At 41.3% G+C, this 13,261-nt stretch overlaps 1 protein-coding gene across 1 annotated transcript; it reads right to left on the bottom strand.

Moving 5' to 3' along the window:
* Positions 1–2,319: 2,319 nt before the first annotated feature.
* Positions 2,320–12,021, bottom strand: wdfy2 (WD repeat and FYVE domain containing 2). The gene is made up of 12 exons (XM_053496018.1): positions 11,699–12,021; positions 9,594–9,661; positions 7,676–7,749; positions 7,374–7,428; positions 7,091–7,241; positions 6,267–6,379; positions 5,898–6,024; positions 5,229–5,334; positions 5,004–5,105; positions 4,142–4,272; positions 3,256–3,364; positions 2,320–2,646 (listed from the first exon to the last, which is right to left on the bottom strand). Exons 1-12 carry the CDS (start codon positions 11,836–11,838, stop codon positions 2,617–2,619), a joined length of 1,206 nt encoding a protein of 401 aa, XP_053351993.1. The 5' UTR covers positions 11,839–12,021; the 3' UTR covers positions 2,320–2,616.
* Between the last annotated feature and the right edge of the window lie 1,240 nt (positions 12,022–13,261).

The raw sequence follows: 13,261 nt of genomic DNA, 5'->3' as shown, positions 1-13,261 counted from the left end.
TTAATGTTTATGTTAAAGATTAATTTTTTTTTTTTAATTTGCAAATAAATTAATTAAAAATCCTACAATGTGATTTTCTGGATTTCTTTCTCTTATTGTGTCTCTCATAGTTGAGGTATACCTATGATGGAAATTTCAGGTCTCTCTCATCTTATTAAGTGGGAGAACTTGCATTATTGGTGGCTGAATAAATACTTTTTTGCCCCACTGTATATATCATCCATGTAAACACTCGATCTGATTATTTGTCCCTTGCTGGAATAAATCTGTTCTTTCTGCACATGGTACATAAAGGTAACATTAGGTGGATTGTCAAGTTCCAAAAAATGAAATTTTACTTTCGTTCCTGAGCAATAAACCTGGGTTTGCTTTAACTTTCATGCACTGGGCCTTTGGCTGAGGAAGAAGCTCTGATTGGCTCACATATCACATGCAGTAAAGCATCTGACCCAGGGCTCAGCAATGTGCGGCTCCGGAGCAGCATGTGGCTCCTTAAATACAAGGAGGACACAAATAGATATTGAGTATTTTATTTAAGAGTGAACTTTAACCAGCGGCATGGTGGTGTATTGGTTAGCACTGTCGCCTTGCACCTCCAGGGTCTGGGTTCGATTTCCTTCTCTGTGTAAATGGAGTTTGCATGTTCTCCCCATGCTTTGTGGGTTTTCTGCCACAGTCCAAAGATATGCAGGTTAGGCTAATTGGCGTTCCCAAATTGACTGTAGTATATGTGTGTGTGTGCCCTGCGATGGATTGGCACCCTGTCCAGGGTGTACCCTGCCCTAAGCCTTCTGGGATAGGCTCCAGATCCCCATGACCCTGAATTGGTCATCGGTCTATATCTATCGCGATATAGAAGGTGAGTGAGTAACCTTTAACCCAGCATCTTTTTTTTTTCGGAGTCCAAAATGTTTTTGTTGCATGCAGAAATAAGATTTGGTCTTCTCTGTAGCAGTTAATTGATTTTATAAATGCAACACACTGTAGTTTTTTTATACACAGAATAAAGGTGAAAAACGATATATGCAGTGTTATCTTTATTTTAGATGTTAAAAGGGTTTTGTTGCTTCCAGTGTTTGTTTTTTTCTGTGGGAAACGCGTCCAAATGGCTCTTTGAGTGTTTAAAGTTGCCGATCCCTGGACTAACCAATCATAATGCAGAATGCTGAGTTTATCAGAAAATACAGGAAGCTTGACTAGAGCCCAAAGTTAGAGCAAAATACTTCCTCTTCTTCTGTTATGTTTTTACGTCAGATTTAATGCTTCACAGCGAGCAAAACCGCTTTGTGTGCGTCAAAAGAGGATTAAGATTAAAAGCGGTTAAGTTGGGATCTTTAACTGGAAAGATTTTAATCCGATTATTAAAACATTGTCGACATAAATGCAGCTAGTGACTTTAAAATGACTATATTTTTCCTTCACTTATTCTGCAAACAATGTCATTAATTATAATATAAATATAATAATTTAATTAGGTTTGTTTGAGGTATGTTTTAAAAAGCCAGTCATTGGACCGACTTTTGACTTGATTACAGCCGTGGAATTGTTTTAATAAGCTGATGCAATGTCTCAACATTTATTTCTGTCCAGAGTTCCACTGAATCCTGGGATCATTATTTTGGAATATGCTCTGTGCCATCAGGAAAGAGAAACTCCGTAGATGTGATAACCTGGTGATTCAGTACATTAAGGTGGTCAGCTGACTTCATTTTATTTCCCCATAACATTGCTGAGTCTAGACCTGAGACAACTGATCAACCCCAGACAAAAAACAGCTGTATGATCAGCTAAGGACAGGACCGTCTTCATGAAAAAGTGGAACCGTCCCCAGTCCCCACATGGTTACGAAAATCATAACATAAACGGTTTTCTTAAGGCTACACAGCTGTTTAGTCCCAGTCCTGTGAGTTCTATTTGCATTGTGTATGTGCGGAAATGTTACTCTTAATATAAAACATAGCTGTGAGTTCTACTGCTGCGTTTTTATCGTTTCATTAGGGTTTGGTGTGATATTGTACTAGATAACTCAGAGTATAAGATACCTTCACTTGCTGTAATGGTTCTGCAGTTCCATCATCTACACCAGGTCCAAACCCTGTCTATCCGATCTTCATCCTCCGGCCTGGGTGACCCTCGTGCCCACTGTACACGCCTGCTCTCAGCTCACGGGCTCTTTCGCTTTTCGCTCAACATGGCTGCTTATGAGGGTTACTTTATTCGTCCTGGTCCTTCTCCTGTGACCGCTCTCATCATGTCTTATGCTTCTTGCACCAGTTTAAATCAGTATGTACCAGGCAAAATAATGACACTAAATCTATAATCAATTATTTCTTTTATTGTTTAAGACATTTTTCCCTCAACATGTAAAGACAAGCATTTTCTTTGAAAACATGACAACACGAGTCAAATCCGAAAGTGCATAATAAAGTTCACAAATGGTACAACACACTAAGAAATGTTAAATATTTACACAGTATGAAGAGGACTGACCCACTGGTACATGACTGCGTCAGTACACACACACACACACACACACACACACACACACACACACCCCTATGGTGAGGGTCTGAAAACTTGTTCAACGCTGCGTGTGCTTTCAATCTGTAGTCATCTTCAAGATACCACGGGCGTCATGTCCCAAAGCTACACACACACACACACACACACACACACACACACATACAGAGACAGAAAGAGGTAAAACACTCAATATTATTTCTACAATCCACTTATAAACTTTGCATTTGATTAAAAGTTGGGGACACAGAATGACTCAGTCGATCCTTATTATTCACAAGTACATCACTGTGCAAAAGTCTTGACTCCCTCCCCCACCCAATTAATTCTTCATATTAGATTTAATGATTTGATTACTCGCTGGGTCAGGACTGGTTCAGGTTAGATGTTAACTATCGTTAAACGATTCATAGGTCACTGTGTGGCTTAAACAAAAACAAACAAACAAAAAAAAATTCTCTGAAACTGCTCAGGTACAGGGACTGGACTGAAAATGATAAGAGACAAAAAAGTCCTCAAGACTGGATTAAAGATTACAAAAAAGTCTGGAGCTTAGGAAGCAAAATGTGAAGAAATAAGGCGGGTGGGGTCAAGACTTTTGCACTTTTTGCGCCTCATCATCCACACAATAACATCATCATTATTATTATTATTATTATTATTATTATTACTACAGTTTGACCTTAACGAGATCTGTCTGTGTGTAAGACTGTGTGTATGTCTGCGTGTTCAGACCTTGATGACCCTGTCGGTCCCGGAGGTCAGCAGCCAGCTCCTGGTGGGTTCGTAGTGAACGTACACGATGGTGTGTTTGCTGTCGTGGAATGTTGCAGTGGGCGCTCGCCTTACAAACAACAAAACACATCCTCAGTGCTCGAGTGTCAGCTTTCCATGTCAGATGTACAGTAACATTATCAGTTATACACCTCGGGGTTCGGTTAACGCTGCTCCTATCCTCAATGTGTGTTTTCTCAAAACGTTTGACAAATATCAGATTTATATTAATACATTGTTTATAATATAACAGGAACCTGTACACCGAACACGTCGCCTAAGGATAAGCTGATAAAAAATAAAAAAAATAGTTTTGTTATCTATTAGCGAAAAAAGATAACATGTAAAAACATATAAATATTGTGCTATTAAATTTGTTATATGTTGTATTTTGATATAACGATAATATGATAACATAATAAATATGATATACATCATACTATTTTTCTTTTCCTGAAGTGTGTATGCATTTATTTGGCTAACTCATTATACACATTATATATAGTGCATTATATATACAGTATATAGGAGGTATTTATTTACAATATAAGGAAGGAGTCTCCAGTGTCAGGGCTTTAAACTGGTCAGAGATAAATAAGTAAATAATTTCTAAAAAGCTGTAAACCTTCACAGGACAATCAGTTAAAATAACATTCACACTTTTACAGTTTCTCTGTAACAGGCTGCTGTAACACAAGCGCTTGCTGTAAATGTATAAAACATACGCTGTGTTGACTTTTTATTCATTTAAAAGTGACCGTCCTGTAAACTTGGCATATGTTGTCAACTATAGCTGTAAGAAATGAATAAAGACAAGCAGAATGATTTGTGCGGAATGGACACTCACTCCTCGTCAGTGATGGATTTGTGGCACTGGTCACACACTCGCACCTGGAACTCGAAGCCCATCAGAGGGATGGTGGAGCGCTGGGACGAGCACTTGCCACACACGGCCTGGCCGCACTTCCTGCAGTGGTGCTATGGAGAGGAACATCACATGGACCTCACTACAGCGCTGGATCGTGAGAAGACGGTCTGACTGAACTGTGACTTTTGGGTTCGATTTCGTTAACTTGTGGTAATTGTTTGATTTGTCTTAGGCATCCAGATTTCCTGCTTTACTACTTAAAAGTTCCAATAAGCACTGAAGTGCTGTGCGACTCATTATTTTGGTCGTGTAAATGTTGTGTCTCGTACAAAGCGACCTGCTGTATGTGTCTAAACAACGAGGTCACATGGTCAGTTGGCGGTGCCAGGAGGAAACATAAATTAAGCTTAAATGAGGTTTAATTTCTATTTAGTTCATATATTTTTCGAAATGTTTTGATTGTTTTTATATGCAGGAATATGACTAAATTGGTTGGAAATTGGTAATATGTTTGTGTGGCTGAAACGGATTATCTTCATTTACATTATTTCCAATGGGACAATGCGTTTCACAATACAACATTCCTCGTATGCCGAGGTTCTGCTGTATTTTTCCCCCCCTGGATCTTCGACCCCATCCTCCAGTCCAGGAGGTGGCAGTATTGCACCAATTGCACATGAATTTATAATGAGAAGCAATAAAAAAAAAATAAAAAAAAAATAAAAAAACTCCTTACGCATTGTGCTGTAAGAAAACACTCTGGAGATACAGGCATGAACTACTGTGAAGTAATAATTAGGGTGTATATATGTATGTGTGTGTGTGTGTGTGTGTGTGTTACCTGGCGCAGGCCGATCTTCTTGCTGTCCCACATCTGCTTAAAGTTCCAGAAGAACGGCTGCTCGCATTTCTGACAAGAGTCACTGTCCAGCCATTCAGGAGTCTAAAACACACACACACACACACACACACACACACACACACACACACACACACACACAGTGTATATTACACAAATGAAACACACAGACGTCCAAAGGATTTTGTCATCACGTCCCTTGTTCACCTCTTGTCGTGTGACGTCCATGTTCCAGACGACGATTCCACCATCAGCACCGCAGGAAATGAGCTGACGGGTGTGTGGGGCATAGCACAGACCTTGGACCTTGTCACTGCACGCACACACACACACACGCATTAGAATTACAAAGCAAAATTTCTTTTTGTTTAACAAAAAATAAAAATAAAAAATCCAATTACATCACGACAGAATGACAAAGCTGTGACTAAGGTTTGAGAAACACTCGGTGCATCTATTCCACACATTATTGATTACATGGACATTAACAGACTGACTCATTAGTCATAAGAACTGATTAAAACTGCTTAATATCCATTAATTGAATTGTTTTGCATAATATTTCAGGGTGTACCCCGCCTTATGCCCCGCGTCCTCTGGGATACGATCTCCACCCTACATCTCCCCCTATAGGATAAGTGCTACAGAGTACGAGTGGTGTGTTGAGGAACGTGTGGAATATGCGACCCTGTATGTTTTGAGAGATGATAACTTACATTTTGTATAATGTTGACTTTTCTATTAAAACTGCATCGGAAAGTTATTTTATTTTCTAATGTAACTCTATTTGCAATTGTATGATGCAGCTTGTATGAATCATGTTTAGTGTGTGTGTGTGTGTGTGTGTGTGTGTGTGTGTGTTGCTGTAAGTCTCACTTGTGTCCCTGCAGTTCGATGGCTGTGCCTTTACGACCCCCGATGTCCCACATAATGATGGAATGATCTGAACTTCCAGAGAATAAGACCCTCTGGACCGGATCCCAGCACAGGGCTGTTACATTGCCTACACACACACACACACACACACACACACGCACAATTTTAAAAAACAGAAGTAACATAAAAAGCACAAAAACATTTATAAGAGTTTACTGAACCTTTTAAATAGACACACCCACAGTCCCTAGAGGTTAGTTTTGTGAGATTTTACGCTCATGGTGCAAAAAGTACTGCTTGTATTCACCTGCGTGTGTGTGTGTGTGTGGGTGCGTGTGTGTGTGTGTGTGTGTGTGTGTGTGTGTGTACCCGTGTGGCCTTTAAAAGTGGTGACCAGACTGCAGTTGTCTTGTTCCAGTTTGAGGATGGTCACCTGACCCGAGTGGTCTCCCACAAACGCGTGTCTCGTCTCCACATCAAACCTGACGAGCCGCTCGTTAAAGAAACTCTCCCGTTAGTTCTGTGCGCTATTCACGTGGACACACGTGTGTGAGTGAGAGGGGGAGTGAGAACCTTCGATTATGAAGCTCACAGAGTCACAGTAAATTCACAAGGCATCTTTCTCTCTCACACACACACACACACAGTATACACATACACATACACACTCACACAGTATACACACACACACGCTGACAGTGTCAACAAGAACAACAGTAAATAAACAAGTAATTTTTCCTCTAACGAAACAGAAGCAAGTTTATGTTTTTGTTGCCTCACGTGATTGTGAAAGCACATCAGGACGTCTCGGTTATACAGGATTAAACAAGAGACTGAAGCTTCAGGAAATGAAGAAACGGGGAAATTCTTTTATTCAGCAACTTTTTTTTCCAATAGATCCATTTTACTGTTTAACGATAAGTTCATATCTAATAAAAATGTTAGATTTGTGACCTATTAATAATATATTATGGGACCTTTAAATTGTAAAATACTAGACCTTTAAATAGTAAGATTTGAGCACTTTTAAATAGTAGAATATGCAAAATATGGGACCTTTAAATGGCAGAATATTTTAATAGTAGTATATGGAACTTTTAGTAAAAGTAACAGTACAGAACATCCAGTTCTTGGTACTGTGTGTGTGTGTGTGTGTGTGTGTGTGTGTGTGTGTGTGTGTGAGATAAGGATACTGTAGTCCAGTCACCCAGGCGGCGGTCCTGTAGGTCCCTAACTTATGGCCGCTCTCTGAGCAATGCCAGGTGAAGCATTTATCCTGACCAGTGCTCAGAACCCACTCCATCTCCAACACAAACAACACCACGGTCACTGCACCCTGATGAGCTACACACACACACACACACACACACACACACACACACACACACACACACACACACACACACAGAAATGAGCAATAGACAATTACACACATTGCGTAACAGATTCTAATGATCTCATCTCCACCCTACTCACCCTGATAGGAGCGAGCCGGAATCATCTTATTGTAGTCCTCAGCCACGGTGAACTCCTACACACACACACACACACACACACACACACACACACACACACACACACACTTTCAACAGTTGCACTGATTAACTGAACAGTTAGAAGACGACCTCAACCCAAAGATAAGGGTAGTTATTTTTCACATTATTGGCCTGGGGCAATTAATTCACAGTGAGCCAATTACACCCACACACACACACCCACACCCACACACAGTCACACACACACACACACACACACAGTCACACAGCACACTGACTCACAGAAACGACTCCATTGTCCATCCCGATTGAAAGTCGGCGTGTCTCAGGGTTAAAGGACATGCACGAACAGGGAGCTGCAGAGACACACACCACAGAAATGACAGTCAGAATTACACACACACACACACACACACACACACACACACACAAACAGGCCCAACTGGAACTCTGTGCGCCTGAAAGGCCCAGACTGGCAGAACCATGCATTTCTCAGGCTCTGCAACACACTCTCGTTAACGTCAGTCATTTATAAGCGCTAAGATGAAAGCAGATCTCAGTCTTAACCCTGACTGAACAGCTTCATACACACTCATCACGTCGGTAAGTCGGGGACTCGGGTCAGTCTGGACCAGCGGCAGACGAACAGAACACCAGGGTGATAATGTTCACTCGCTCATAGTCTGACCCTGGGGCAGCGCGCTCACTGCCCCACTGGACAAACGGGAGACCTGCAACTATCTGCGATAGACGTGTAGTGGTACGGTTTCTTGATCACTTTCAGTGCAAGTGGAAGAACATGGACAGGGACGAGTGAACTGAAAAGATAAAGACCTGGTTGCCAGATTGGGGCAGTTTAAAATCCCCCTGGCACCATCTTGCTTTGTAGAGAACGTTATCGGTCCTCTCATAACCTGGATCAAATTGTATAGATTTGCACAGCCAGAGATTCTATGATGGACAGGATCATTAGATAAACTATATGTGTAAGATATACAAGGGTGAGTCAAAAATTATCCGCACTCCAGTTATAATAAAACTTCTCCCAGTCTGACACACAACTTGTGATTTACACAAAAGAAGAAGAGTGATTTTTTTTTTTTTTTAAACAGTCTGAGGGTGTACCTGGTGCCGAAGAGCGTTAAGAGATGTGTTTGAATATCTGCCAACAAAAACTGATACTTTAAGAAAGGTGAGAGTTTCTAAAAGAGGATCGTTACCGGTGACGAAACCCGGATTCATCACTACGGGCCTGAGAGTAAACAGCACGCTTACAGTTTTGTGGGATTTTCAAGGGCCAGAATTATTGGAACATTATCAGGAAAAAGGTTAAACAATCAACAGTGCTCGTTACAATATAGAGCTGAAGACTTCAGATTAAAGAGAGAGGACTGATATCTGAGGGCGTCGTGATCTCGCACGTCCCCACACTTCTGCTCCACACCGTGGACACTCTGAGGTGTTAAAGCGTCCTCACTATATTCCTGATCTCGCTCTGTCCATCAGACTTTCACCTGTTCAGTCTCACGAGGATGAAGATTCACTGCTGATGAAGAAGTGAGGACAGCGGTGCATTCATTGTGTCTCGCATCTTAGACGTAAACATTTTTCACGAGGGGATACGGAAGCTTGTAGACGGATGAACAAAGTGTATTAATGATCGAAGGTTATTAAAAAAAAAATAAATAAATCCAAAAATTTATAAAAATGAATTTTACAGCCAGAGTGCGGATAATATTTGACTCAACCTCATCAAAAAAATGCTTAATTGCTTATTACAGGGTTAATTGAACAAGTCCTACATGATGCACGAGTCCAATCTGAAGCTTCACACTGTTTGAGTCTGAGACTTTGTATCCATGATGGCGCGTAACAACACACTCGTACGCATGACTTCATGAAGATCTGGGACTGAAGAAAGGCTCTTTTAAAGGCTTTGTGTCACAATCACAAGGGTTAGACATTGGCTCTTTTATTACAGTTTATTCCAGTGACTGTGTGTGTGTGTGTGTGTGTGTGTGTGTGTGTGTGTGTGTGTGTGTGTGTGTGTGTGTGTGTCACAGTCACATTCAGTGAGACGATGCACTTTTTGGTAGTTGATTTACTGACTAAGTTACAGTTTGACAGCTAATCTGTCATCATTAGACTTTATTTTATTACACAGGAGTTTTATGGTGTTATGATGAACGCTGAGCCTCACCCGGCATGGTGTGGTAGATGCTGGGCCAGTACTGTCCGCTGTCTCTCTTCAGCCACACACGCACCGTCCTACCACAGAGACACACTCGTTAGACAAGCACCTTGTCTTATATGCGGTTATAAAAGATTACAGCTTTAATTCAAGAATTATCTGTAAAAGATATGTGAGAAATGTAATGGAAGACTTTATCACCCTCACGCTACAGCAATGATTAATACCAAATGAGACACGTTTTACATCGTGAGCATGTTCGAGCGCGCTTTATCTCAGTCTGAATTCAGTACAGTCGTTCATTCTGACATCATAGATGATAAGGAGAGCTGAATGTGACGCAGCCGGGAGAACAACAACAACAACAACATGAAGAAAAGACAGAAACAATGCGAAAAAGTGCTGAACGCGTCCAGGGTACTGAAAATCCGGTTTAGCAAGAGTGAAAACTCTGTTCTGATGTGCACACGCCCACGTTACCACGTACACAATTTTAAATCAGTATTTCAAATAATAAGTAGTAATAATAAAAATAAAAAATAAAAACATATTAAACAAAGCTTTCATTGAGACAAATTTGATTAGGTAAATTTTTCTACTTTAAGGCGACTTCTTAAATCTGAACACTCATACAAAATGCCTCATTTTCCTTTAACTCTCGTTCTGACACGTTATGGTTTCTATAGTAACGTCTTAAACAGGGACTGACTGACCTAAAAAAAAACGCCATTAGACGTTGATTATGAGTCTCCATGTCAGGAGTTCCTTGAAGTCAGAGTTTAATCTGTAAAGTTTTTTTTTGTAGTTTTCTGGAAAAAACATACTTTTGGGACAGTCTGTGTGGTTTGGGACACGTCCATATTAGTAACTGACGATGATGAAACACTTGTGATGATGATGATGATGCTGAAGTATCAGGATGTGTCTATTGTGTCACATGATGATGAACAACTTGCTTAGGGAAGCAAAACCACGTGGTTTAACAAGTTGCAAAAGCGTCTCGTTTCAGCCGCACGTCTCCTCTGAGCCTCGTCGCGGCCGCGCTGAGTGTGTTTAAGTGCTGCGTCTGTATAACAATGAGAGTCTGATTTAAAAGTAGAGATCGGACTAGAGGAACGTTACAGCTTCCACAGCCCGAGCGACCATGTTTAACTGACATGCAGTAATAAACCTGAAGGAACTCCAAACTCAGACGACCCCACACTGACGAGCTGAAATTACACACACAGAGAGAATTACGAGTCATAACTGTGTCTCATTAATCTTTACTTGATCATGATGCAGCGGTCTTCCTTATGGAAGGAGTCTCCAGTGTTAGTTCTTACGTAGACATCCGTTATTTGCAGGGTCGGGTTGGCAGCTCGACGCCCGACTGTGTCTGAGCACTTGATGGTGAAAGACCTCAATCAAGGGTCCAAAAGAGGCACCCTGGCGGCATTGGGGCTCGAACCAGGAACGTTCTGATCAGCATTATCACCTTACACACTGAGCCAACCCTGTCCTCTTAAAGGCACGGGAGGTACAATTATTATTATCATTACTATGACTGTTATTATATATATTGTTGTAAGAATAAATCATAAATTTTAAAGCTTCTACATTTAAATGATTCCCAACTCCAGGATCTTTACTCACTCCCTCCTCATCTACACTGATTTATCCTGTATACAGGGTCGCAGGATCGCTGGATGAAAGGAGGCGGGGTACACCCTGGACAGGGTGCCAATCCATCACAGTGTGCACACGCACACACACACACACACACACACACACACACAGTTTTCTGTGCATTATATTTTTATATTTTTGCTTTAAGGTTCAAGACTTAATCAATTGTTGTTGTTTTTTTTGTTTTATTTATTTTGTTCTGCATACTCTTTTCTTCCAGATAATCTGTGCCAGATAATTATTGCTCAAAAATAATTTGACTAAAATGAATGCAGTGTATATATTACATAGATAAGCTATATAGATCAAAGGGTTTAGAGGTCACGTGACGGAGACCTGCGGGCAGGTGTGTAGCGTAGTGAGAGCGCGCGCGTAAACACACAGTGGTAATGATGATGATGATGATGATGATGATGTCCCAGTGTCCTGCTCGCGGTCAGACCCACCTGTCCTGGGAGACACTGATCACTCCGTCCTCTTTAGGGATGATGACGGCGCTGTTCACGATCTCGGTCAGCGAGTCGATCCTGCTGATCAGGACGGGTCTCCGGGCCTGCGGGGGGCGGGGCTGCGCCTCAGCCGCCATCTGCCGAAACCTCCGAGTTATTTATTCCCCCTGTGAAGCATAACACACACCGCGCGCGCGCACAGACAGACACACACACACACTCCGCGCGCAGCGAGTCCTCCAGCGGGTCTGCAGCGGAGTTATGGAGGATCCGAGCTGCTGAGGGTCAGCTGAGCACCGTCACCGCCCATGGGGAGGGCGTGGTCAGTGTGGCTCCTCCCTCAGTCTATTCAGTCTGGGGCTGCGTTCCATTCCGAAGTGTACTTTATAGGGCGTTGCCTACTCCCTATTTCCGTGTTTAAGAGAACTTCCTGTTCAGAACGCCCTGCCAGACGTCACTTCCTCTGTGCGTTACCATGGTAACCTGATACTGGTATAAAACATAAATACTATTAAAATGTGTATTGTTATAATAAATTTGTCTATATAATAGTAAGCACAGGTTGATTAAATTAAATTAAACCGTATTGTGTCCTATTAAAATTACGTCATCTCGAGCTCTATATTTTTCCGGAGAGGTCCAGTGACCACTGGTGAAGTGAAGACCCGATGTTCACTTGTTCCCTACACCGTTAGGTTTGAAATCACACTTAACATGGCTGAACACCCTGTGTAGTGCACTTTTTAGGGAAATTCACGCCGATCGGAACACGCCCCAGGATTTCACAACATTACACAGGTTCAGCCTGAGACCTGATCATAAACACTAAACACTGCGTTTCTGCTCGTTTTTCATTATTTTTTAATTCAAAAACTGACTCATGAGTCATAAATGTGAGCAACAGCATAAAAATACGAAGAGTGAATTCGAACCAGAAATAATAATAATAATAATAAAAAGAAGAAATAATAATGATGGTAAAATTAAATAGCTCTAATAGTAGTTATACATGTAAGTGTAGTATTTTGCACATTTGTGTGCACATCAGATATATCTGTCGGTTGACGACTCTATGACCCGATTGTCATTCATGTCCAAAATTCATATCTGATTTGCCTAAGCTGCATGTCTTTGGATTGTAGGAGGAAACTGGAGTACCCGGAGGAACACCAACCCGATATTATATTATATTATATTATATTATATTATATTATATATGATAAATGTTATATTATAAATGATGGGCCTTGGTTAAAGCTGTTTAAGAAGCTTTAATCTTCTTTGTCTTTGGGCTGTTCCCTTTCAGGGGTCGCCACAGCGAATCATCTGCCTCCATCTAACCCTATCCTCTGCATCCTCTTCTCTCACACCAACTAACTTCATGTCCTCTCTCACTGCATCCATAAATCTCCTCTTTGGTCTTCCTCTAGACCTCCTGCCTGGCAGTTCCAACCTCAGCATCCTTCTACCGATAAATTCACCATCTCTCCTCTGAACATGTCCAAACCACCTCAATCTGGCCTCTCTGACTTTATCTCCAAAACATCTAACGTGGGTTGT

Source organism: Clarias gariepinus, chromosome 5, assembly GCF_024256425.1.
Source record: "Clarias gariepinus isolate MV-2021 ecotype Netherlands chromosome 5, CGAR_prim_01v2, whole genome shotgun sequence".
In the NCBI taxonomy this organism is placed as follows: Eukaryota; Metazoa; Chordata; class Actinopteri; order Siluriformes; family Clariidae; genus Clarias; species Clarias gariepinus.
Note: the sequence above shows the minus strand (reverse complement) of the source record. Positions and strands in the feature narration are given on the sequence as shown.